Genomic DNA, 24,016 nt, shown 5'->3' on the forward strand with positions numbered 1-24,016 from the left:
ACAGCCAAACATTAGCTTCCAAAAGTTCCCATGCCTGCTCTAGAAAATCGAATTTTTCCTTTGGAGAGTAGCAGTCGCGGAAACACACAAAGAAAAATTGAATGTCATCACAAAAATCCTTTTGATGGCGTCGGGGTCCTGGTTCCTGTCAACTGGGTTCGAGCCCGCTGCGTCCATGTCTGGCTCGTTTGTTCTGACAGGACTGAGTGGAGGCGAGACACAGACAGAGGCTGGACACAAATGCAGGCTCACCACAGGACGTATGCGTAAAGGATGGTTTAATTCAGACCTGGGTTCAGTAACAGGAAGGCAGTCCGCGGAGCAAAAGTACCGGGCAGGGACAAGACAGAGGACGTGGTCAAAAACAAGCAGGGTCAGTACACGAGCAAACAGAGTTGTCAGGGCTGAGGCAAAAGGCAGGATCTGGTACACAGAGCAGAGTCAAAAAACACAGCTTGGCAAAACAGGACTGAAACAAAGTGCTGGTGAGTGAATGAATCAACAAACGAGCAGGGAGGAAGTGAACTGAAGCAGTTTAAATAAGAACAGGTGTTAATAAGATAATGAGGTGCACGTGGAGGAGGAAGGGCCTGGAAGGGGGCGTGGTCAGGTGACAACTAAGAGGCAAAAGAGATGCAGAAAGGCGGTGACAAAGGGGCAAGTAAATGACAGATGAATGGGGCGTGGCCAACAGTGATGACAAAGTGCAGGTGCGGGACATGAGAGTGCAGTGATCAGAAAGAGACTGTGATAACAATGAAACTGGACATGACAACTTAGAGACCTGAGAGGAGTGCAGACAAAGAGAGAATGACAGGCAGGTGCAAGTGAGCGGTGACAAGATTACAGACATGACAACTAAAGATCATACAAAGAAAAACATGAACAGGAATCTAAACTTGAACAGAGCTGAAAAGCAAACCAGAACGTGATAAACAGAATCATGGGAAATAACACACTGTGACAAAACCAAGTGGAACAGACAGACAAAACTATAAGAAAAAACAAAACCTGGCATATCAGTACTACACAACAGAAATGAGAACAGTAAAAACAATAGGCAAACAATAACTAAATGATGAACCATGAAAACAGACTGATAGAACAAAACTAGAACGGAACTGGAACATGGCAGAAGAATAAAAGTAACAACGAAAGAAAGTGACAAAGCAAAAATAGAACATAGAATAAACACATGATGAAAAAGGCAATTAATAAGACAAGGTTGGGGCAAAAGGAGCAGAACCAAATAAAGAGGGAAAATAAGGACTGAAACCTGGAACTGGGTGGGGCATGACAAATGTGTTCCCAAGCCAGTCGAGAGACGTAGTCCCTCCAGCGTGTCCTGGATCTTCCCCGGGGCCTCCTCCTGATGGGACGTGCCCAGAACACCTCTCCAGCGAGGCATCCAGGGGGCATCCGGAAAAGATGCCCGAGCCTCAACTGGCTCCTTTCGACGTGAAGGAGCAGCGGCTCAACTCCGAGCTCCTCCCGAGTGACTGAGCTCCTCATCCTATCTTTAAGGGAGCGCCCAGCCACCCTGCGGAGGAAACTCATCTTGGCCGCTTGTACTCGCAATCTCGTTCTTTCGGTCATGAGCCAAATCTAATGACCATAGGTGAGGATCGGAATGTAGATCGATTGGTAAATCGAGAGCTTTGCCCCCCTACTCAGCTCTCTCTTCACCACGACGGTCCGATACAGCGACCGCATCACTGCAGATACTGCACCGATCCATCTATCGATCTCACGCTCCATCCGTCCCTCACTCGTGATCAAGACCCCGAGATCCTTAAACTCCTCCACTTGAGGCAAGGACACTCAACCGACCTGAAGAGGGTAAAGCACCTTTTTCCGGTCGAGAACCATGGCCTTGGATTTGGAGGTGCTGATTTTCATCCCGGACGCTTCACACTCGGCTGCAAACCGCCCCAGTGCATGCTGAAGGTCCTGATTTGATGAAGCCAACAGAACCACATCGTGCGCAAACAGCAGAGACGAGATTCTGTGGTTCCCAAACCAGACCCCCTCTACACCCTGGCTGCGCCTAGAAATTCTGTCCATAAAGATAATGAACAGAACCGGTGACAAAGGGCAGCCCTGGCGGAGGCCAACGTGCACTGGAAACAGGTTTGACTTACTACCGGCAATGCGAACCAAGCTCCTGCTGCTGTCGTACAGGGACCGGAAAGCCCTTAGCAAAGTACCCCGGACCCCGTACTCCCAGAGCACCCCCCTCAGGGTGCCCCGAGGGACACAGTCGAATGCCTTCTCCAGATCCACAAAGCACATGTGGACTGGTTGAGTGAACTCCCATGAACCCTCGAGCACTCGATGGAGCGTGTAGAGCTGGTCCAGTGTGCCGCGACCATGACGAAAACCACACTGCTCCTCCTGAATCCGAGGTGACTAAAGCACAAAATAATAAATGTGATAAACAGAATGAACCTAAGACTAAACCAACTAAGGGACCAAGAGTGAAAGCAAAACTAAATATGTAGCAAAGAGAAGATCCACAGAGAATAGATTAACCAAAACCAAACATAACATGAACATGACAATGAAAATAAGACATGGTACAGATGCTCAGAATAAGGAAAAAGGTCCAAAATCATAACAGCTGGCCCCAAAAGGGCCAGACCATGACAGACATAAGTTCATAATGTAACTCACACTGTGTGATGAAGGGCATGACGTCACCCGTCTCCCCGGAGAATTGTTCAGGGCGGGAAAGATGAGTACAGATGGCGGCCTCAGGTACGGAAGCTGAGGAGGCGGCAGGCGGATGTGGCGAAGGAGAGCTGGTCTTCCCCTTTGCCGGGTCCGGGCTGTCCTGAATATCGAACTTTGACAGGAGTTGGTCTATTTGAGAACTCACGGAGGCCACGGCCACGAAGGCGTCCTGTCAATGAGCTAGCTTGCTGAAGCCAGTGCTGAGAGCAGCGAGCCGGTCCTCTTGCTGAGCAAGCTGCCGGCTATTTGGGCGTACCGCGTACCGCTAGCTGGAAAGGTGTCGAGTCCCCTGCATCCATTGGTGGCCAGATTGATCTATCAGGTCTAGGTGACTGGTTAGGCTGGACGCAAATGCAGGACTCAGACAACAAGCGCTGTCGGTAAAAGCAGTTTACTGTGGCAGTAAACGGGGTCCGGTACACAGTGAGGCAGTCCAACAAGAGTAACAATGCCAAAAACATCAGACAAAGGCGTAGTCGAGGATAAAGACAGGTAGTTGTAACACACGAGAGGCAAGCAGGTCGAGAATACACAAACAGAGCTGGAGAGAAGGCACTAGGCGCATCAATCTGGCGAAGGAGCAAGGTAAAATGAGGAGCTTAAATACACCCAGGTGATGAGGTGCTGATTGGGAACTGGTGTGCGTGGAATGCACCAGAAAGAGGGCGTGGCCAGAGAGAGGGAAACGCCCACCACCAAGAACCAGCAGAGGCAGATAAGAGAGAAGGGACAGACAGACCCAAACAGAAAACCCCAGCAAGAGAACAAACAAAACAGAAAGTAACTGAAAAACAAAACAAATATATAAAAGCAAACCAAACTGAAATCCTGACAGGGTCAGCTGAAAAGCAAAAAAAGAAAAATGCTTAAAAATGTGGGGAGTGTGGGGGGCAGAGCCCCTTCAGAATATGAAAGGCAAAATAAGGAAAATGCTTAAAAAGACAGGTGAAGCTGAGGACTTCCGGTTTGGGTGAACATGTGAAGGTAGCGTAGTTTCAGTGTCTTGCAGCGAAAACTGGTAAAACTACATAATCTTTTAAAAATCCTTGACTGACTTGAATCCTTGACGAATCTGCACTATATTTCGCAGGAAAGCAGCAGGACCTGATGGGATCTCCCCGAGGCTGCTGAGGACCTGTGCAGATGAGCTCTGTGAGGTTCTCAGCCACATCTTCAACAAGAACCTCGGCCTGGGGGTGGTCCCCACCCTGTGGAAGACCTCCTGTGTGATCCCGGTTCCCAAAATACCGCACACCAAGGAACCAGCCCACTACAGACCAGTTGCCCTGACCTCCCACCTCATGAAGACCATGGAGCGGCTTGTCCTGTCTCATCTCCGCAGCATGGTGAGCGACATCCTGGACCCACTGCAGTTCACCTACAGGCCCAACATCGGGGTAGATGACGCTGTCATCTACCTGCTGTAGCGAGTGCTCACCCACCTGGAGACCGGCGGGAGCACTGTGAGAGTCATGTTCCTTGATTTCTCCAGCGCTTTCAACACCATCAGACCGGCGCTGCTGCGGAGGAAGCTGGAAGACGCAGGTGTGGATGGACATCTCACCGCCTGGACCATCAACTACCTCACTGACCGCCTGCAGTACTTGCAGCTGCGCGGCTGTCAGTATGAGGTGGTACGGTGCAGCAATGGGGCCCCCAGGGCACCGTTGTCTCACCTTTCCTCTTCACCCTCTACACCTCGGACTTCACCTACAACACGGACAGCTGCCATCTCCCAAAGTTCTCAGATAACTCCGCCATTGTGGGTCGTGTGTCTGAGGGGAACGAGTACCGGTCGGTCATCACAGACTTCGTGGACTGGTGTGAGTGCAACCAATTGTGTCTCAACACCAGTAAGACGAATGAGATGTTGATCGACTTCAGGAAGAAACCACCACCTCACCCGTCGGTGAACATCCAGGGGGAGGACATAGAGACTGTGGACAGTTTCAAATACCTGGGTGTTCACCTCAACAACAAACTGGACTGGACTCACAACACTGATGCCCTGTACAAGAATGGCCAGAGTCGCCTCCACTTCCTGAGGAGACCGAGATTCTTTGGAGTGAGCAAGTCTCGGCTTAAAGTGTCCCTGCCACACCATGACGTTTTTACATATTCTTGAAGAATAAAAAAAAGCTTTTTCCACATGTTGTCTTTGTTTTTTTTGTTGTTGTTGTTTTTTTTACCATAAAATTACACTGAACAAGGATTTAGACATTTTGTTACCCATCTGAGAATTTGAATTTACCGCCTCTGAGTTGACCTACTTTTTCGCTGCGATGGATGTGACGTCATGCGAGTAAATATGTCGCAGCGTGGCTCTATTTACCATCACAGCAGACACGGACAGCAAAGGTATAGTGAGCGATTATAGCGAAGATTTAAGTGACATATCGATTGTTTTTGAAGAAGATGAGGAAGTTTCTGATGAAGATATTAATGGTGTAAATAATGACAGCTCCAAACCGTATATGTTCCAGCTGAATGCCACAGAAAGAGCATGTGAAGCTGCTGCTGTCAGCTGACAGCAGCAACGCTGTGGAGGATGATATAAGCTGCTGAATGGTTTGTTCACTCACCACCTTTTCTTATAAATGATCATTTATTCCTGGCACGGTGTGTTTGTGTATGAAAAAATTATTTCAGCAGCACAGCGTGCTTAAATTCAATAGTTTGTTCTAAAATCACTGAAAATAAAGTTTCTGTACATTCTGTATATTCGTATTTAATCATTTATAAGTCAGTTTCTTGTGATGGCTAATTCTTCACTTTTTATTCAAAGCAAATGATTGCAAATCTTTATTTGAAAAAAAGATTTCTAAATAAAAGAAAATTTTACTTCTATGTCTGTTGTCAAATTTTATCAGGCATAATATTGTAGAAAAATGTTTATGCTAAATGGAGACTTTCCTGTCTAAAATACACATACAGAACATCTGTAATCATAAATTGTATTATTAATTATGAATTATTATTAAATTGTATTATTGTATTATTAATTGTTTATTTATAATTCTTTTTTCCCATCCCATGTGGGTCTACAGCTTTTCAGATAAAGGTTTGCAATCATTTGCTTTGAATAAAAAGTGAAGAATTAGCCATCACAAGAAACTGACTTATAAATGATTAAATATATACAGAATGTACAGAAACTTTATTTTCAGTGATTTTAGAACAAACTATTGAATTTAAGCACGCTGTGCTGCTGAAATAATTTTTTCATACACAAACACATCGTGACAGGAATAAATGATCATTTATAAGAAAAGGTGGTGAGTGAACAAACCATTCAGCAGCTTATATCTTCCTCCTCAGCACTGCTGCTGTCAGCTGACAGCAGCAGCTTCACATCCCCTTTCTGTCGTGTTCAGCTGGAACATACACGGTTTGGAGCCGCTCATTATTTACACTATTAATATCTTCATCAGAAACTTCCTCATCTTTTTCAAAAACAATTGATATGTCACTTAAATCTTTGCTATAATCACGCATTATGCCTTCGCTGTCCGTGTCTGCCATGTTGGTAAACAGAGCCGTGCTACAACACATTTACTCGAATTATGTCACATCTGTCGCAGCGAAAAAGTAGGTCAACTCGGAGGCGGTAAATTCAAATTCTCAGATGGGTAACGAAACGTCTAAATCCTTGTTCAGTGTAATTTTATGGTAAAAAACAAAAACAACATGTGGAAAAAGCTTTTTTTATTCTTCAAGAATATGTAAAAACGTCATGTCGTGGCAGGGACCCTTTAAGACCTTCTATGACTCTGCTGTAGCCTCTGCTCTCCTCTATGCTGTCGTCTGTTGGGCCCCGGGCAGCACAGAGCGGGAGAGATTAATATATTAACATTAATATTAATATGTCCACAAATCATGTGCAATAACAACTCGTTTACAAATCCCTGCACTAATGTCACCTTATCACATCTAAATTCCACTTCACATATTGTAAATAAGATGCTCCTGTCTCTTTATCAATCCAAATAATGTTTATATATATGCATATGTATATGTGTATGTGTATAGGTATGTGTGTGCATGTGTGTATGCGTGTATATATATATATATATATATATATATACACATACATACATAACGGCATGCCAAGCAGGAAAATATGAGAATATTGAATGAAAACCTGAATGCCATAATATACATATATATGTGAATTTCTCCTCTGTGAGATCAATAAAGTTTATCTTATCTTATCCTAGAGTGTGACCACCATGGAAATAGAAACTGGAATGGACGTCACGTGACTAGCGGCGTGCCACACGGCGGCCATTACTAAGGGTGGACAGAGCGCCTTGATCCAGTTAAACAGAAGAGAAATGAGGGAAAAAAAGGCATCCAGAGCTTCACCATCAACTGCACCAACTACAAAAACAAATTCTCCAAAACTAAAATGAACTGTACAAGAGCCTTAATGTAATTATGTAAAACAAAGGTCTGTTTTAAAGTCGTTATGTTGCAATTTAATATCATTATACTCAGACTATAACTCAACGCCATAAGTTCTTTTCATTAAGCTGCGTTCACATGCAGACAAATGTTTAAATATATATATACTTGCAGTGTTTAATATGATATGTACATGTGGTCGGAGGCGGCATTTACATTTTAACAGTGTGGATGGAGGAGGCACTTTTTACCCTGACTGAGGGTCAAAAGTCATAAATTCTGAATGGTTTTATATCTACTTGGAATAAAATGTTAGTAAAAATCATATATATGTTGTTGTCATTAAAAGACTAGTAATAATATTACAGTGGAAAAAGCAACGAGGTAAATGAGCACAACGTCAAGGCAACTGTTGTGTGGGCCGCCAGAAGAGGAGGTACTGCTGGCCCACCACCAGAGGGCGCCCTGCCTGGAGTGCGGGCTCCAGGCACCAGAGGGCGCTGCCGCCTCACAGGAGCAGCCGGGGTGACAGCTGTCACACATCACCTGCAACAGCTGTTACCAATCAGCAGGGGTACATCAGCAGGACGACGTCTCCACCTCTTTGCCGAGATATCGTTCTACCTGGAAGGTAATATTCTCAGCTGACTGCTTGACAGTAACCTTTTGTGATTTTTGTGAGTGATAACAGACCTTTTTTCCAACGACAGGTGGAGGTACTTTTCCTGCCGTGCGGATTACTGGGTGCAAACGCGCCCACCTTTAATTGTGTTTTTGTTCCTCGCCAGCAGTACCAGGTCCGACACGCGGAGGTAGTGGCCACCTGGGAATTCGGGACTTGGCGGCTCCAGTATTCCCGGGGTCTGGTGGCGGAGGAAATCGTGTGGTTCCGGTTCTGCTTTGGACAGGTGTCTCCTATCTTCGAGCCTGCCCACACGACACCTTTGTGAATTGATTCTGATCTATTGTTGTAATCTGTTGTATTTGTTGTGCACATTCACAACAGTAAAGTGTTGTTATTTGACCTACTCCATTGTCCGTTCCTTTGCGCCCCCTGTTGTGGGTCCGTGTACCGACACTTTCCCAACAGCAACTTCAGATTTATATTTTAATACATAAGGATTTTTTATCCAGACATGTATGGGTTCATTAGAGCTTTTAATCAGCTTGAATACAACTTACAAGACCTCATTTATAAAAATCCATCAAATTATGATGACAGAAAAAAAAACATCACAGTAAATGAACAGAATGGCATATTTTCCCTAAATTTCCACACTTTACATAAAACATTTTTTTCTACCCAGGCATGTATGGGTTCATTAGAAAGAGCAATTAAAGGGCTTTAAAACAAGCGCACTTTTATTAAAATCTGTTAACAAATAGTGACAATAGAGCGAGAAAAGCAGCACAGTTTGTCATAATTTCCCCAAATTTCTGCATTTTACATAAGTTTTTTTTTTTCACCCACACATGCATAGCTTCATTGGAAAGAGCTTTCAAAGGGCTTTACAACAAGCCTACATTTATTAAAATCTGTTAAGAAATAGCAACGCTAGTGTGAAAAAAGCTGTCAGTTTATTATTATTGATCTGCACATCACCACCTTAGTAATGGGGCCTTCCTGTCCTGAGCAACACTAATAGACAGAGGCGTGAACGGACGGAAGATGGCGGTGAGTCTGCGTGGTTTTTAAGACGTCTCCGAAAAAATAAGACTCCAAACTGGTTTGCTATGATATTTATGAAACCAAAACAAGACTCTTTAGTTAATTAATGAAAACACATATACTTCAGTGATAAAAACCAAAGAAGAAGACACAACATGACTTGGAAACCGGACTTCAGCTTTCATTAACCAAGGGTTAGTTAAACTTTTCAGAAATAACAATGAGCAGAGCTAAAAAAAAAAAGAAGACATAAAGCGTCCCAGAGTTCCAAATTCGTCAAAACCTATGATTAATGAACATGACTACGCTGATGTGAACAACTTTGAGGAGCTGGACATCGACCCGGAATTCACTCCTCTCCCAAAGACACCGATTAACAGCTCGGCTCCCAAGATGTCCTGCAGCGGTGAGCCAGAGCCAAAAATACTCATCCACCAAAACTCAGAGGACATTAAAGAGTTGGAGAAATCTGTTGAGTATTTGCACACAGAGGTTGAGGATATAAAAGAAGAAAAGTGTGAAAAGTTTGAAAGTGAGATTGAAAATCTACAAGAGCGTGTGGCAGATGCAGAGCGCTACAAGTGCAGGTGGTGTCTGCGTCTTATGGATTACCTGAACATGACCAGGAAAATGTCAAAGAAAAGGTGACAAGCATCTGCCAGAAAGTGGCTCCTGCACTGGAATCGAAAGTCGCTGATGGTATTGACGTGGTCCATCGGCTGGGGAGACGTGATGGCAACAAGGCCAGGGGAATCATCATTCTTTTTGCTTATCGCACTCTGAGAGATGAGATATGGAGAAGTGCCAAAAACAACTCTTTTCTGCGAAACAACAAGCTGAGCTTTGGAGAAGATCTCACAAAGGATGACAAGGATGCCAGAGCTGCGTTGTGGCCCATCATTGAAAAGGCTCAAAAAGATGGAAAAAAGGCATACTTCGTGGGACGCAAAGGCTATGTAGATGGAAAAGAAGTTCGATGCACATCTTGACTGTTGTTAATGAAGAAGAAAAATCCGCTAGTGATTTGAAGGTGGTTTATTTTCACTATATAATTTTTGTTCTCACTATGTGAAGTTGAATACATCCAGTTCATGAGGATGATAAGTGCTTTCTTTATTACCAAGCTACTATATAATACTAGTAATATTAAAAATAAAAAAAAAAAGACTACAGTTTTGGTTTTGACAGGACCAATGTTAGGAGTCATACCATACCTAAGTTAAAGTTTACATTCAGGGATTTGCCACTTCTAATCTCCGTTGAACTTCAGAACTTATTAATTTTTGTTTGTTCATTGTTTTATATTTAAACTGAAAAGTTCAGTTTCACTTTTATCAGTCAATGCAAGGGGTCTATGTGATCTGACCAAACGAAAAAGTCTATTTTTGTTTTGCAAAGGGAAAAAAAGCACAATTATTTTTCTTACAGGAAACACACTCGAAAGACGATGACGTTTCTTTTTGGACTCAACAATGGGGTGACAAAATTTATTTCAGTCATGGTTCATCTAGTTCAGCAGGCACAGCAATCCTTCTTAAAAACTTCTCAGGCCAAATTGTACTTAATAAGGCAGATGATCACAGCCATTGGTTAATTTTATTAGCAAATATTGACAACTTGAAATTCATTCTTGTAAATGTGTACGGTTATAATAACACTAAGGACAATAAACGTTTATTAGAAGAACTAACTTTACACCTGGATGATCTCAAACTAGCGTACTCTGTTGAGAATATAATAATAGGCGATGACCTCAGTTTGGTTAATGATGATTTCCTGGATAAATATCCCTCTAAATTCCTTTCAAATCATCCTAATGTGATATTTAATAACTTTTGTAATGATTTATGTCTCTCTGATGCCTGGAGATACCTCAATCCTGGAGTAACTCAATTTTCATGGTTTAGTTCTAGCTATAATTCAAAATCTACAATCGACAATTGGTTAGTATCAAATAATTTACTATGTTATGATATAAATTCAAGTAATTCTGCGGCTCCTTTAACTGATCATTGCACAATTTTCTTACAGATTGGCTCAAAAAACAGAAACCCTTTGAATAAATATTGGAAATTTAATTCAAGTCTGCTCAAAAATGAGGAAATGAGTGCTTTTTTTTTTGGTTCTTGTTTTTGAGAGATGCTTGTTGTTTTGTTGCATGCCCTTCTATTCCTACTGTTCTATGCTGCGATGTGACACTGAAATTTCCCCAGTGAGGGATGAATAAAGGCTTTTCTTATCTTATCTTATCTTATCTTATCTTATATTGTAAAATGATAATAGCACTTATAAATGACATTAAATGTAATGAAGAACTTGTAATGCTGATCAGAAAATGGGAGTTTCTCAAGTTTAAAATACATGAAGCTTCTATTATTTTTAGCAAACAATTGAAAAAAGATCTTGAAAAAAAGGAAACAGACATAATAAACCAGTTAAACATTCTTGATGAAGATGACAAACAAATGATTTTAAAGTTACAGTCCAATCTAGATGAAATCTACCGTCATCAATCAATCAATCAATTTTTTTATATAGCGCCAAATCACAACAAACAGTTGCCCCAAGGCGCTTTATATTGTAAGGCAAAGCCATACAATAATTATGTAAAACCCCAACAGTCAAAACGACCCCCTGTGAGCAAGCACTTGGCTACAGTGGGAAGGAAAAACTCCCTTTTAACAGGAAGAAACCTCCAGCAGAACCAGGCTCAGGGAGGGGCAGTCTTCTGCTGGGACTGGTTGGGGCTGAGGGAGAGAACCAGGAAAAAGACATGCTGTGGAGGGGAGCAGAGATCAATCACTAATGATTAAATGCAGAGTGGTGCATACAGAGCAAAAAGAGAAAGAAACAGTGCAAGGGGGCCCAAGGGGCTTTCATTAGATCTCGTGCAAAGTGGATAGAAGAAGGAGAGAAAAATTCATCTTATTTTTGTGGGTTGGAAAAAAGTAGACAAGAGAAAAATAACCTGAAATCATTGTTAATTAGTAATAAAGAAATTACAGATGATAATCTAATCGCCAATGAAATATACAAATATAATAGTAGCCTTTATTGCTAAAAATTTTCAAAAACAGACTGAAGCTTTTCTAAAAGATACGAGGTCTGTTAGAAAAGTATCGGACCTTTTTATTTTTTTCAAAAACTATATGGATTTGAATCACGTGTGATTGCATCAGCCAAGCTTGAACCTTCATGCGCATGCGTGAGTTTTTTCACGCCTGTCGGTTGCGTCATTCGCCTGTGAGCAGGCTTTGTGTGAGCAGTGGTCCACCCCTCTCGTCTATTTTTTATTGCGAATAAATGTCTGAACGATTTGGAGCTTTGCTGCATCAATTTTTTCCAGAAACTGTAAGAGACCTCCAGGTGGACACCGTTCGGAAAATTTAGATGGCTTTCAGGGACAATTTTATGGGGATTACACAAGTAGTGCTCCAGACGGTTTAAAGACCGCCCGCAGCGACTGAGAGCGCGCCGCCCTCCGAGCACCGATCGACAGGCTGAATCAACCAGATCATTTCCAACGTGAAGGCTTTGTTGATCCGGGACGTCGTCTGACTTTCACAAAAATGGCAGGAGACGTGGACATCAGCACTTTTTCGGCACATTCCACTGTTACAGGAGTTTTTTTCATGGAAAGAAAAGCGGACAGATGCGCCACCGTGCCGCTCATGGCGCGGGACAAAACCACCTCCGTGTTGGTCTCACAGGACAGCTTTGAGATGGCTTTCAGACGGCTGTCAGTGGGTTTTCAGTCATGTGACTAACCGAGAAATTGTGATTGAGCCTGGACATGCCAGAACATGTCCTGTGAGGCTTCATCACGGCGTTGCTTTGCGCCATGCGGCTCCACCACGACGCGCGGAATTCCTCCGCTCCTCTTTCCATGACAAAAACTCCTGTAACAGTGGAATGTGCCGTTCATTTCCAAAATGGACGCTGTGTTTTATCCGGGACGTCGTCTGACTATCACAGGAATTGCGGAAGACGTGGACATCAGCACTTTTTCGGCACATTGAAACAGACGTGCAGAGGAATTCCGCCCGTCACGGTGGAGCTGCATGGCGCAAAGCAACGCCGTGATGAAGCCTCACAGGACATGTTCTGGCATGTTCAGCTCATCCACAATTTCTCGGATAGTCACACGACTGAAAAGCAACCGACAGCCGTCTGAAAGCTGTCCTGTGAGACCAACACGGAGGTGGTTTTGTCCCGCGCCATGAGCAGCACGGTGGCGCAGCTGTCCGCTTTTCTTTCCATGAAAAAAACTCCTGTAACAGTGGAATGTGCCGAAAAAGTACTGATGTCCACGTCTGCTGCCATTTTTGTGTAAGTCAGACGACGTCCCAGATCAACAAAGCCTTCACTTTGGAAATGATCTGGTTGATTCAGCCTGTTGATCGGCACTCAGAGCGCGGCGTGCTCTCAGCAGCTGTGGGCGGTCTTTAAACCAGCTGGAGCACTCCTTAATCTGTGTAATCCCCATAAAATCGTCCCTGAAAGCCATTTGAATTTTCCGAACGGTGTCCACCTGGAGGTCTCTCACAGTTTCTGGAAAAATTTGACGCAGCAAAGCTCCAAATCGTTCAGACATTTATTTGCAATAAAAATTCGACGAGAGGGGTGGACCAGTGCTCACACAAAGCCTGCTCACAGGCGAATGACGCATCCGACAGGCGTGAAAAAACTCACGCATGCGCATGAAGGTTCAAGCTTGGCTGATGCAATCACACGTGATTCAAATCCATATGGTTTTTGAAAAAAATAAAAAGGTCGGATAGTTTTCTAACAGACCTCGTATTGGTCAGTATATTCCAAAAATTGATGACATTTATAAAGAAACTTGTGATATAGCCCACTTTCAATAGATGAACTTGATGCCGTGATTGGCCGTTTGTCCCCAAACAAAGCTCCTGGATCAGACGGTCTTACAGGAAATTTCTATAAACATTTTTGGATCAATATTAAGGAATTACTTTATAATGTATTTTTAGAAATATTTGATACCTGTTCACTCCCAATTACAATGAGACATGGTGTAATTATCTCTATTCCAAAACCAAACAAAGATCCTAGAATTATAGAGAATTGTAGACCTGTCACTCTTAGAAACTCTGACTACAAACTTTTAACTTACATTTTTGCGACTCGGCTGCAGTCAGGGCTTTCAAATATAATTGCAAACACACAATCTGGTTTCTTGAAGGGTAGGTCTATACATAACAATATAAGACTGGTCATGGACTTAATTGAATACCATGACTTAATTCAGGATGGTTTTATTTTCTTTCTGGACTTTTTTAAAGCCTTTGATTCAGTAGAACACCCATTTATTATTGCTACACTTGAACTTTTTGGTTTTGGTCCTAAATTTAAAAATCTAATTTTTAAAAACATAAATAGCTGTGTTCTCCTCTCTAAGGGTTCCACTCCAAGTTTTAATGTAAATGTTGGTATTCCTCAGTCTTAGTCGCAGAATTGTTATCCATTCATATTAAAAATTGTAACAATATCCAAAGACTTAATATCCATGGAACAGAAATTGTAATAAGCCAACTAGCTGACGATACAACCTTATTCTTAAAAGATGAAAAACAAATACCAATTGCTATCCAGGAAATTGAAAAATTCTCCAAAGCTTCAGGTCTACTTTTAAATCGTAAAAAATGTGAAATTTTGCCTCTTCACAATACTTCACTAAAAGAAATATGTAATATACCTATTAAGTCAGGGATCAAATACCTAGGTGTTCAACTTAGTAAAGACAAAAACATATGCCAAACAGTTAGTATAGAGCACATGTTGTATGGGCCGCCGAAGAGGAGGTACTGCTGGCCCACCACCAGAGGGCGCCCTGCCTGTTGGCGGGTTTCAGGCACCAGAGGGCGCAGTGGCCTGTTTGGATCACCAGGTGCACCTTGTCAGCAGTCATCCATCAGTCTTCACCTCATCTATAAAAGCCTGGGAGAGACACCACAACTCTGCTGAATTATCTGCTTACCTTTCAGGTAAACCTACTCAGCCGTTTTGTGCCGTTCGCACATTCATTGTTTCTGAAGTCTGTGCAGTTGTGACTTATACTTGCAGCTTGTAGCTGAGTTTGTGGAAGTTGGAGGAGTTGGCATCTCCACTCCTCACTTCTGACTTACTGAGTATAACCATTGACACTGCACGTCCTCCAGTTTTCCTCTGCACTCTGGGAGTATCTGGATTATTTCCTCCAGGAGGATTTCTGTGAGTTACTGACTGTTTGCTGGGTGTACACACACCCACCTTAACCTGTGTTTGTTCCTGCCAGCAGTACCGGGACTGACAGCTGGAGCGGTGGCCACCTGGGGATTCAGGACTTGGCGGCTCTGGTGTATTGAGGTCTCCGTTGGCGGTGGAACTTTGTGGGTCTCGGCTCTTCTCTGGATAGTTGTCTCCTACCCTCGGGCCTGCCCACGCGTCACCGTTTTTGGATTGACAGACTAAAAGCATATTTGAGTGATTGTGCACATTTGCAAAATAAATTGTATTTATTTGGAATCTCTATTGACCGTTCATTTACACCCCCTGGCGTGGGTCTGTGCATTGACTTTTCCCAACAGCGCAAAATAAAAGAATGTAAAACACAACTGACCACGTGGCTCCAAAGAGACTTATCGATTTTAGGTCGAATATATTTAACAAAAATGGAAAGCTTCTCTAGATGCATTTATCCTCTTTATTCAAATCCCATTTCTTCTAATTTAACCAAATCAATAAATCAACTGAATTTCAATTTCATATGGTGAAACAACCCACACTATATGAAGAAAAATCATATGGTCAAAGATGCTGATGAAGATGGTCTAAAAGCATTTGACTTAGAATGTCTGAATGGAACACTAAAAATAAATTGGCTAAAATCTTGGATCAAAAATTATAACTCCCTATGGTACTGTATCCCTAATTTAATTTTTTTTAAAAATTAGGGGGTCTAAACCTTCTGCTTGTTTGTGACTTTGACATTAGTAAGCTTCCTATAACCTTGTCAGAGTTCCACAGACAAATTTTGCACTACTGGAAAATGCTATATGTCCATAACTTTTCTCCACACCTGTAATTTGGAATAACAGATATATACTGAATTGCAACAAATCTTTATTTTACTAAGACTGGTTCGAAAAAAAATATTTGGTCAATTTATCATCTCATGGATGATGAAGTAAACCTCTTACATTATGAACAATTCTGCATAAAATACAACTTTAATCCATCTTTATTAGACTTCATGTGATTACATAATGCCCTCACCAATGAATTCATTTTTATATGTAAAAGTTCTCTAGCCTCAAATCAAATAATACAAACACACCTGCCTTCTCCTATGATATGTGGTGTGTCAAGTTTATATAAAAAATGTGACAATCGTTTTATTAGAAAATGTCTTAATAATGAATTATTCCCTGGACTGCAATGTAGAAATGATATTCTATCAAAATTTGATAAAAAGACTATTTCCAAACTTAGAACGATGTATTTGTCCTTTCCTATAGCTCCAAAAATGAAAGAAACACACTTCAAAATTATGAACAATATTTACCCATCTAAAGAATTACTAAGGTTACGTTTTAACATTCAAGAAAATAACTGTTCATTTTGCCTTACAAATGTTGAAACTACGGACCATTTGTTTTTCTACTGTGTTGTGGTGCAATTCTTTTGGACAGAATTACTTAACTGGGTCAAAACAGTATTTCCATCAACAATTAATTTTACAAGAGATAATATTACTTTTGGTTTTCTGAGTAAGAATAAGAAAGAAGAACTCTGCATTAATGTCATTTTATGTCTTGCCAAATTTTGTATCCACAAAAGCAAATGTCAAAAATGTCTCCCTACGTTTTCCTACTTCAAGAATGACTTTGACCTCTACATGAAATCTTTGGAAGATATGAAGCAACCGAAAGCCATGAAACTCTTCTCTTATTTTTTTGCAGTTGTCAAGCAATGATCTTTGAACCAAAAACTTCATGACCTTATCTGTGAGCTATTTCTAAAGTCTATGAACTCTTCTCCGTGAACTTTGAACTTTCTCTAAAGACTATGAACTTTCAAAACTATGAACTTTTCCCTGTGAACTTTGAACTTTTTTTCTAAAGACTAAAAAAAAGAAAACACACGCTGACGCCTTTTTTTTTATTTTTCTTGTATATCGTGTACAACCCCTGTCAAAAATGATGGAATCACCGGCCTCGGAGGATGTTCATTCAGTTGTTTAATTTTGTAGAAAAAAAGCAGATCACAGACATGACACAAAACTAAAGTCATTTCAAATGGCAACTTTCTGGATTTAAGAAACACTATAAGAAATCAAGAAAAAAAGATTGTGGCAGTCAGTAACGGTTACTTTTTTAGACCAAGCAGAGGGAAAAAATATGGAGTCACTCAATTCTGAGGAAAAAATTATCACCCTGTAAATTTTCATCCCCAAAACTAACACCTGCATCAAATCAGATCTGCTCGTTAGTCTGCATCTAAAAAGGAGTGATCACACCTTGGAGAGCTGTTGCACCAAGTGGACTGACATGAATCATGGCTCCAACACGAGAGATGTCAATTGAAACAAAGGAGAGGATTATCAAACTCTTAAAAGAGAGTAAATCATCACGCAATGTTGCAAAAGATGTTGGTTGTTCACAGTCAGCTGTGTCTAAACTCTGGACCAAATACAAACAACATGGGAAGGTTGTTAAAGGCAAACATACTGGTAGACCAAGGAAGACATCAAAGCATCAAGACAGAAAACTTAAAGCAATATGTCTCAAAAATCGAAAAATGCACAACAAAACAAATGAGGAACGAATGGGAGGAAACTGGAGTCAACGTCTGTGACCGAACTGTAAGAAACCTCCTAAAGGAAATGGGATTTACATACAGAAAAGCTAAACGAAAGCCATCATTAACACCTAAACAGAAAAAAAACAAGGTTACAATGGGCTAAGGAAAAGCAATTGTGGACTGTGGATGACTGGATGAAAGTCATATTCAGTGATGAATCTCGAATCTGCATTGGGCAAGGTGATGATGCTGGAACTTTTGTTTGGTGCCGTTCCAATATAAAGATGACTGCCTGAAGAGAACATGTAAATTTCCACAGTCATTGATGATATGGGGCTGCATGTCAGGTAAAGGCACTGGGGAGATGGCTGTCATTACATCATCAATAATTGCACAAGTTTACGTTGATATTTTGGACACTTTTCTTATCCCATCAATTGAAAGGATGTTTGGGGATGATGAAATCATTTTTCAAGATGATAATGCATCTTGCCATAGAGCAAAAACTGTGAAAACATTCCTTGCAAAAAGACACATAGGGTCAATGTCATGGCCTGCAAATAGTCCGGATCTTAATCCAATTGAAAATCTTTGGTGGAAGTTGAAGAAAATGGTCCATGACAAGGCTCCAACCTGCAAAGCTGATCTGGCAACAGCAATCAGAGAAAGTTGGAGCCAGATTGATGAAGAGTACTGTTTGTCACTCATTAAGTCCATGCCTCAGAGACTGCAAGCTGTTAGAAAAGCCAGAGGTGGTGCAACAAAATACTAGTGATGTGTTGGAGCGTTCTTTTGTTTTTCATGATTCCATCATTTTTTCCTCAGAATTGAATGATTCCATATTTTTTTCCTCTGCTTGGTCTAAAAAAGTAACCGTTACTGACTGCCACAATCTTTTTTCTTGATTTCTTATAGTGTTTCTTAAAGCCAGAAAGTTGCCATTTGAAATGACTTTAGTTTTGTGTCATGTCTGTGATCTGCTTTTTTTCTACAAAATTAAACAACTGAATGAACATCCTCCGAGGCCGGTGATTCCATCATTTTTGACAGGGGTTGTATATCTCTTTCAGTTTATAACGTTCATACTGACTTTTTTGTGGCCTTGTGCTTTGTTCGAGATTGTATTTGTTGAAATAAAGTTTTGGGAAAAAAAAAATAGATTGAGACGCGCGCGTCCATTGCAGGTCTATATTTCCATGGTGACCACAGCCAGCAACAAGGGAGTAGCAACATGGCGGATGGTTGCTCGGCGGTCAGTGGCACATGCCATTGCATGCTGGGAAAAAGATGTCTTCTGTGGAGGAGCCGCTAACTCTTTAACCGGTTAGCAGAGGAGCTAACAGCGGCGCGGAGTTATGAGGTCAGTGTATTATTAACGTCTTTAAGGCGGTTAGTGAGCCTGTTTAACGCAGCGATGCTGGAGAAAAGAAGGGCGAAGAATCTAGTGTTGACATACTAACAGCTGGAGCTGACACTTAGCTTGACTTAGCCGTTGCAATTAGCAGCTAAGCTAAAGTTAACCCTCCATCAGAGTCTGTGTCCGTCTCTGTCCTCTGTCCCGCCAAACACCTGCTTGTCTTCCCTCAGCACGTCCATAAACCTCCTGTTCTTGTCCTGTCTCTGTCTTTCAGTCCCCATCTGTCTCTCCTCCTGCTCTCACTTTGACCGTGTCATCTGCAAACAGTCCACACAGACTCCTGTCTGATCTCATGTCATTTAAAGTTTTATCTTTTGAACGTGTGTTGAAGCGCAACACTGCTAGTATTAGCATGAGTGATCAGCGCATAGGTGAATGTTAGCGGAACTGGTGATGTACTGATGTCATTTAGCATCAACACAGGAAGTGAAATGTGACCAAAGTGATAAAATATGTGTGAATTTACGTCTGACAGCAGAGAACAACATCAGTGATTCCAAACCCTGCCCCCCTGTGTGTCTGTAGGAGTGTCTTATTGTTTCCTCCGGTTGGTGTGGCTGTTGGACTATGCTGCGTTTGTTCAATGGGTGGTGCCTCCTGAGCAGGACCCGCCCCCTCCAACCCTGCTCCTCCCATCCTGTTGTTCAGTCTGTCACCATGTACACCACTCGCCTCTACAGCACTGTGGGGAGCGGAGGAGGAGGAGGTCCTAGGGGAGGAGGAGGAGGTGGGGGTAAGCCTGGGCAAAGAGCAGGACTGACTGTGATGGAGGCGCCTCATCCCTCACACCTCCCCCACCACCCTCACCCGGTCCCACCTACCGCCACTTACCCGCTGTACCAGAGTCGCCCTGACACACATAGGGGGGCACACTTCCACAGCCCCCACCACTATCATCCTCATCTGCATCCTCACCCGCAGCCCACCCACCTGGCTCCACCAGGGCTCCCCCCCCACCCTCAATACCAGCACCACACCCACCTTCACGCATATGGAGGCCCCATGACTTACACCGGGAGTAAAAAGAAGACGTGGAACTTCATCCACGACAAGATGAGTTATGACACATTCTTCACCATGAAACGTCTAATTGAGCGCTCACGTCAACCTGATGAGGTGCTACGCTGGGTCACCCAGAACCCCGGTAAGATCTCCCACAACCACTACCCCGTCGCCCTGCAGAAGATTGGACAGTTGCTGCAGGGTGCAGTGCCACCGCAGCCCAGCGTGGATGGTGACCCTGATGCTGAAGCTCCGTCTGGAGGAGGGGAGGGGCGTGACGGCCATCAAATTCTGGAACATCAGGATTTCCAGACACTGTGCAACTCCATTATCAGTGACTGTGCCAAGTTTGACAACTTCAGCATCGTCAATTGTCTGTATGCTGTGGCAGCTCTGGGTGAGTCAGTCAGAGGCCCTGACGAACCAACCTTTAACTGACATCTGTTAACCCACAACACATCTTTAACTGACATGAAGCCCGTTTTCAACCCCATTCCAATGAAGTTGGGACGCTGTGTAAAATGTAAATAAAAACAGAATACAATGATTTTCAAATCCTCTTCAACCTATATTCAACTGAATACACCACAAAGACAAGATATTTAATGTTCAAACTGATAAACTTTTTTGTTTTTATGCAAATATTTGCTCATTTTGAAATGGATGCCTGCAACACGTTTCAAAAACGTTGGGACAGGGCAACAAAAGACTGGGAAAGTTGATGAATGCTCAAAGAACACCTGTTTGGAAACAGGTGAGTGTCATGATTGGGTATTAAAGGAGCATCCCCAAAAGTCTCAGCCGTTTACATCCACAGATGGGGTGAGGATCACCACTTTGTGAACAACTGCATGAAAAAAACAGTCCACCAGTTTAAGAACAATAACAAAAACAAATGAAGTCCAGCCACTCCAAAAATATGAGCTGCACAAGGATGTATTAAAAGGCCTTCAGTATAATGGCCAAGCCGACATGTTTCCACCAACCAGGTCTTCCTCAGGGCTTACATAAAAAAATATAGACAAACAAACTTGACTTAAAAAGGAAGTAAAAAACTAGGCATGCCCACAGCACAAAAAAACAATCAGACACAGGTGTGGGAAGCAGGTGAGACAGCAGAGAACTAACCCGCCTCCAGAGAAAAAGGTGACTCGCCTTCAGTCATCATTCCCCCTTCAGTGCATAGTTACAGAAAACAAAACAAATCTAAATTCTCATTTAATCCAGGATAGACACAAGCTTTTAATTTGTGAATCCAATAAGCCTCTCGTTGATTTAGTTTCAGTTGTCTATCTCCTCGTCTTGTAAGAGGTTTGATATGTTCAATTGCTTCAATTTAGAGGAGAGAGTCATTGGCATTATGATGCATATTAAAATGCCTCGCCATTGGATAGTCCTGGTTATTGACTCTAATTGCATATTTATGTTCTGCAAGGCGATCTCTTAAACGCCTCTTAGTTCGACCAACATAGAAAATCCCTTCTGGACAAGGACAAAATAGGCGATAAACAACAAAAGTAGTATTACAATTAATAAAGTCAAATTGTTTAAATGACGTATTATTGTGAACGTCCATAAAGGTCTTAGTTTGGCTAACATTGTAACAATGAGGACAATTCAAACATTTGAACGTTCCTGTTGTTGTTTTTTTTTTAACCATGTAGTTTTTGTATCTGGTAAGAGATGAGAATGCATTAGTTTGTCCCTCAGGTTTGGTGCATGTCTAAATGAAAAAAGAGGTGGTTCCGGAAACACTTTGTTTAGCTCAGGATCACTTGTAAGTATTGACCAGTTATCAATGAACAAACACTGTAAGTAGTGACAAACATGGGGCACGACATATCCAGTGGTCTATAATTTTTATTTTTAGTCAGTCAGAGACTGAGCTCTGTCACATGCTTTTTTGATCACTGTTGGTTTGTTAGCCCTGTCCAGAAATCTGCTGGACATAACCTCAGCCTGTTCAGAAAACTCCTCATCCTCATAGCAAATACAGCGTAAACGTTGAAATTGACCGCAAGGGATATTTCTTTTAAGGTGTTGAGGGTGGAAAGAATCTGCTCTTAGAATAGTATTACGTGATGTAGTTTTTCTGTAGAGAATAGTATGTAATTTATCGTCTCCACCTTTAAAAATTAACAAGTCCAAAAAATTAATACTACTCTTTGAATATTCAGTTGATAATTTAATATTGGGGTTAATAGAATTTACATATTGATGAAAATCCATTAGGTCCTCCAACTTACCATCAAAAATCAACAAGATGTCATCAATATAACGACCATACCAGGTGATATAATGATAATATGGATTAACTGGATTCAGGACAAAGTTGTTCTCCCATAAACCCAGAAATAAACATGCATAATTGGGAGAAAAACAGGAACCCATAGGGACACCAATCTTTTGAAGATACAATTCATCCATAAAAATAAAAATATTTTTATGACTAACCCAGTCTGTAAGTTTAAGCAAAAAATCACAGCAATTTTTCAGAATGTTACTCCCAGTGAGAAAACTTCTTAGAGCAAAGAGTCCTTCTTGATGTTCAATATTAGTATACAAACTTTCAACATCCATTGTCACAAGAAAATGATCCTTAATGTCTGTCAACATCACGATTGTATTCAATACATCAGTGGTGTCCTCAATGAAGGATGGACATTTTCTTACCAACGGCTTTATGAAGTAATCAATATACTTGGGAGGAGGCTCAGTAAGTGTGCCATTACCAGATATAATAGGACATCCAGGAGGGTTGTCCTTTGGTCCTTTATGCACCTTTGGCAACAAATAAAAGGCTGCCAACACTGGATGTTCAACTTTCAAAAACCCAAACTCATTGTCATTAATAATAGCCAACTGATGTACCTCCTCGATGAGGGAATCAAATTGTCTGTTCATTTCTGACAATGGATTATTATAGAGTCTATCATAATGCCTCGTACCTAGCTGTCAATGAGCCTCTTTTATGTATTCATCTTTAGATAATACGACCACAGCCCCACCCTTATCACCTGGACAAATAATAATATCGGGGTTTGCAGACAGTTCCTTAAGAGCTTATACATTCCTTATAAGTAAGATTCTTCTTTGGAACAAATGTTTTTACTTGCATAAGTTTATCCACCTCATAATCAATTTTTCTGGTGAAGGTAAGAAGTGTAGGATTAGATACAACAGGTGAGAATTTAGATTGAGGCTTAAAATGGGTAGATGCAGCAACACTCCCCATGGAATGAGCAGTACTAGAGTCAGTATGAAAATTGACAGTATTAGGATACCAAGCCCTGAGATGTAAGTTTCAGTAGAAACAAAACAAATTCACCCTGGTCTGAAATTCATTAATATTGTGGCTTGGGGCAAAAGAAAAACCCTTTGACAACATATTGATATGTTCATTACAACCCCTGGCAATAATTATGGAATCACCGGCCTCGGAGGATGTTCATTCAGTTGTTTAATTTTGTAGAAAAAAAGCAGATCACAGACATGACACAAAACTAAAGTCATTTCAAATGGCAACTTTTTGGCTTTAAGAAACACTATAAGAAATCAGGAAAAATAATTGTGGCAGTCAGTAATGGTTACTTTTTAGACCAAGCAGAGGGAAAAAAATATGGAATCACTCAATTCTGAGGAATAAATTATGGAATCACCCTGTAAATTTTCATCCCCAAAACTAACACCTGCATCAAATCAGATCTGCTCGTTAGTCTGCATCTAAAAAGGAGTGATCACACCTTGGAGAGCTGTTGCACCAAGTGGACTGACATGAATCATGGCTCCAACACGAGAGATGTCAGTTGAAACAAAGGAGAGGCTTATCAAACTCTTAAAAGAGAGTAAATCATCACGCAATGTTGCAAAAGATGTTGGTTGTTCACAGTCAGCTGTGTCTAAACTCTGGACCAAATACAAACAACATGGGAAGGTTGTTAAAGGCAAACATACTGGTAGACCAAGGAAGACATCAAAGCGTCAAG

At 41.6% G+C, this 24,016-nt stretch overlaps 1 protein-coding gene across 2 annotated transcripts in view; it reads left to right on the top strand.

Annotated features, from left to right (window-relative positions):
• Positions 1-18,850: 18,850 nt before the first annotated feature.
• Positions 18,851-24,016, top strand: part of fastk (Fas-activated serine/threonine kinase) — a 37,300-nt gene continuing 32,134 nt past the window's right edge. For both annotated transcript variants that reach the window (XM_034183067.1, XM_034183066.1), the window contains exons 1-2: positions 18,851-18,971; positions 19,554-20,427. In XM_034183067.1, the coding sequence (XP_034038958.1) occupies positions 19,596-20,427 (832 nt within the window). In that variant the 5' untranslated portion in view covers positions 18,851-18,971; positions 19,554-19,595. The remainder of the gene's footprint in view (positions 18,972-19,553; positions 20,428-24,016) is intronic.

Source organism: Thalassophryne amazonica, chromosome 12, assembly GCF_902500255.1.
Source record: "Thalassophryne amazonica chromosome 12, fThaAma1.1, whole genome shotgun sequence".
Classification (NCBI taxonomy): Eukaryota; Metazoa; Chordata; class Actinopteri; order Batrachoidiformes; family Batrachoididae; genus Thalassophryne; species Thalassophryne amazonica.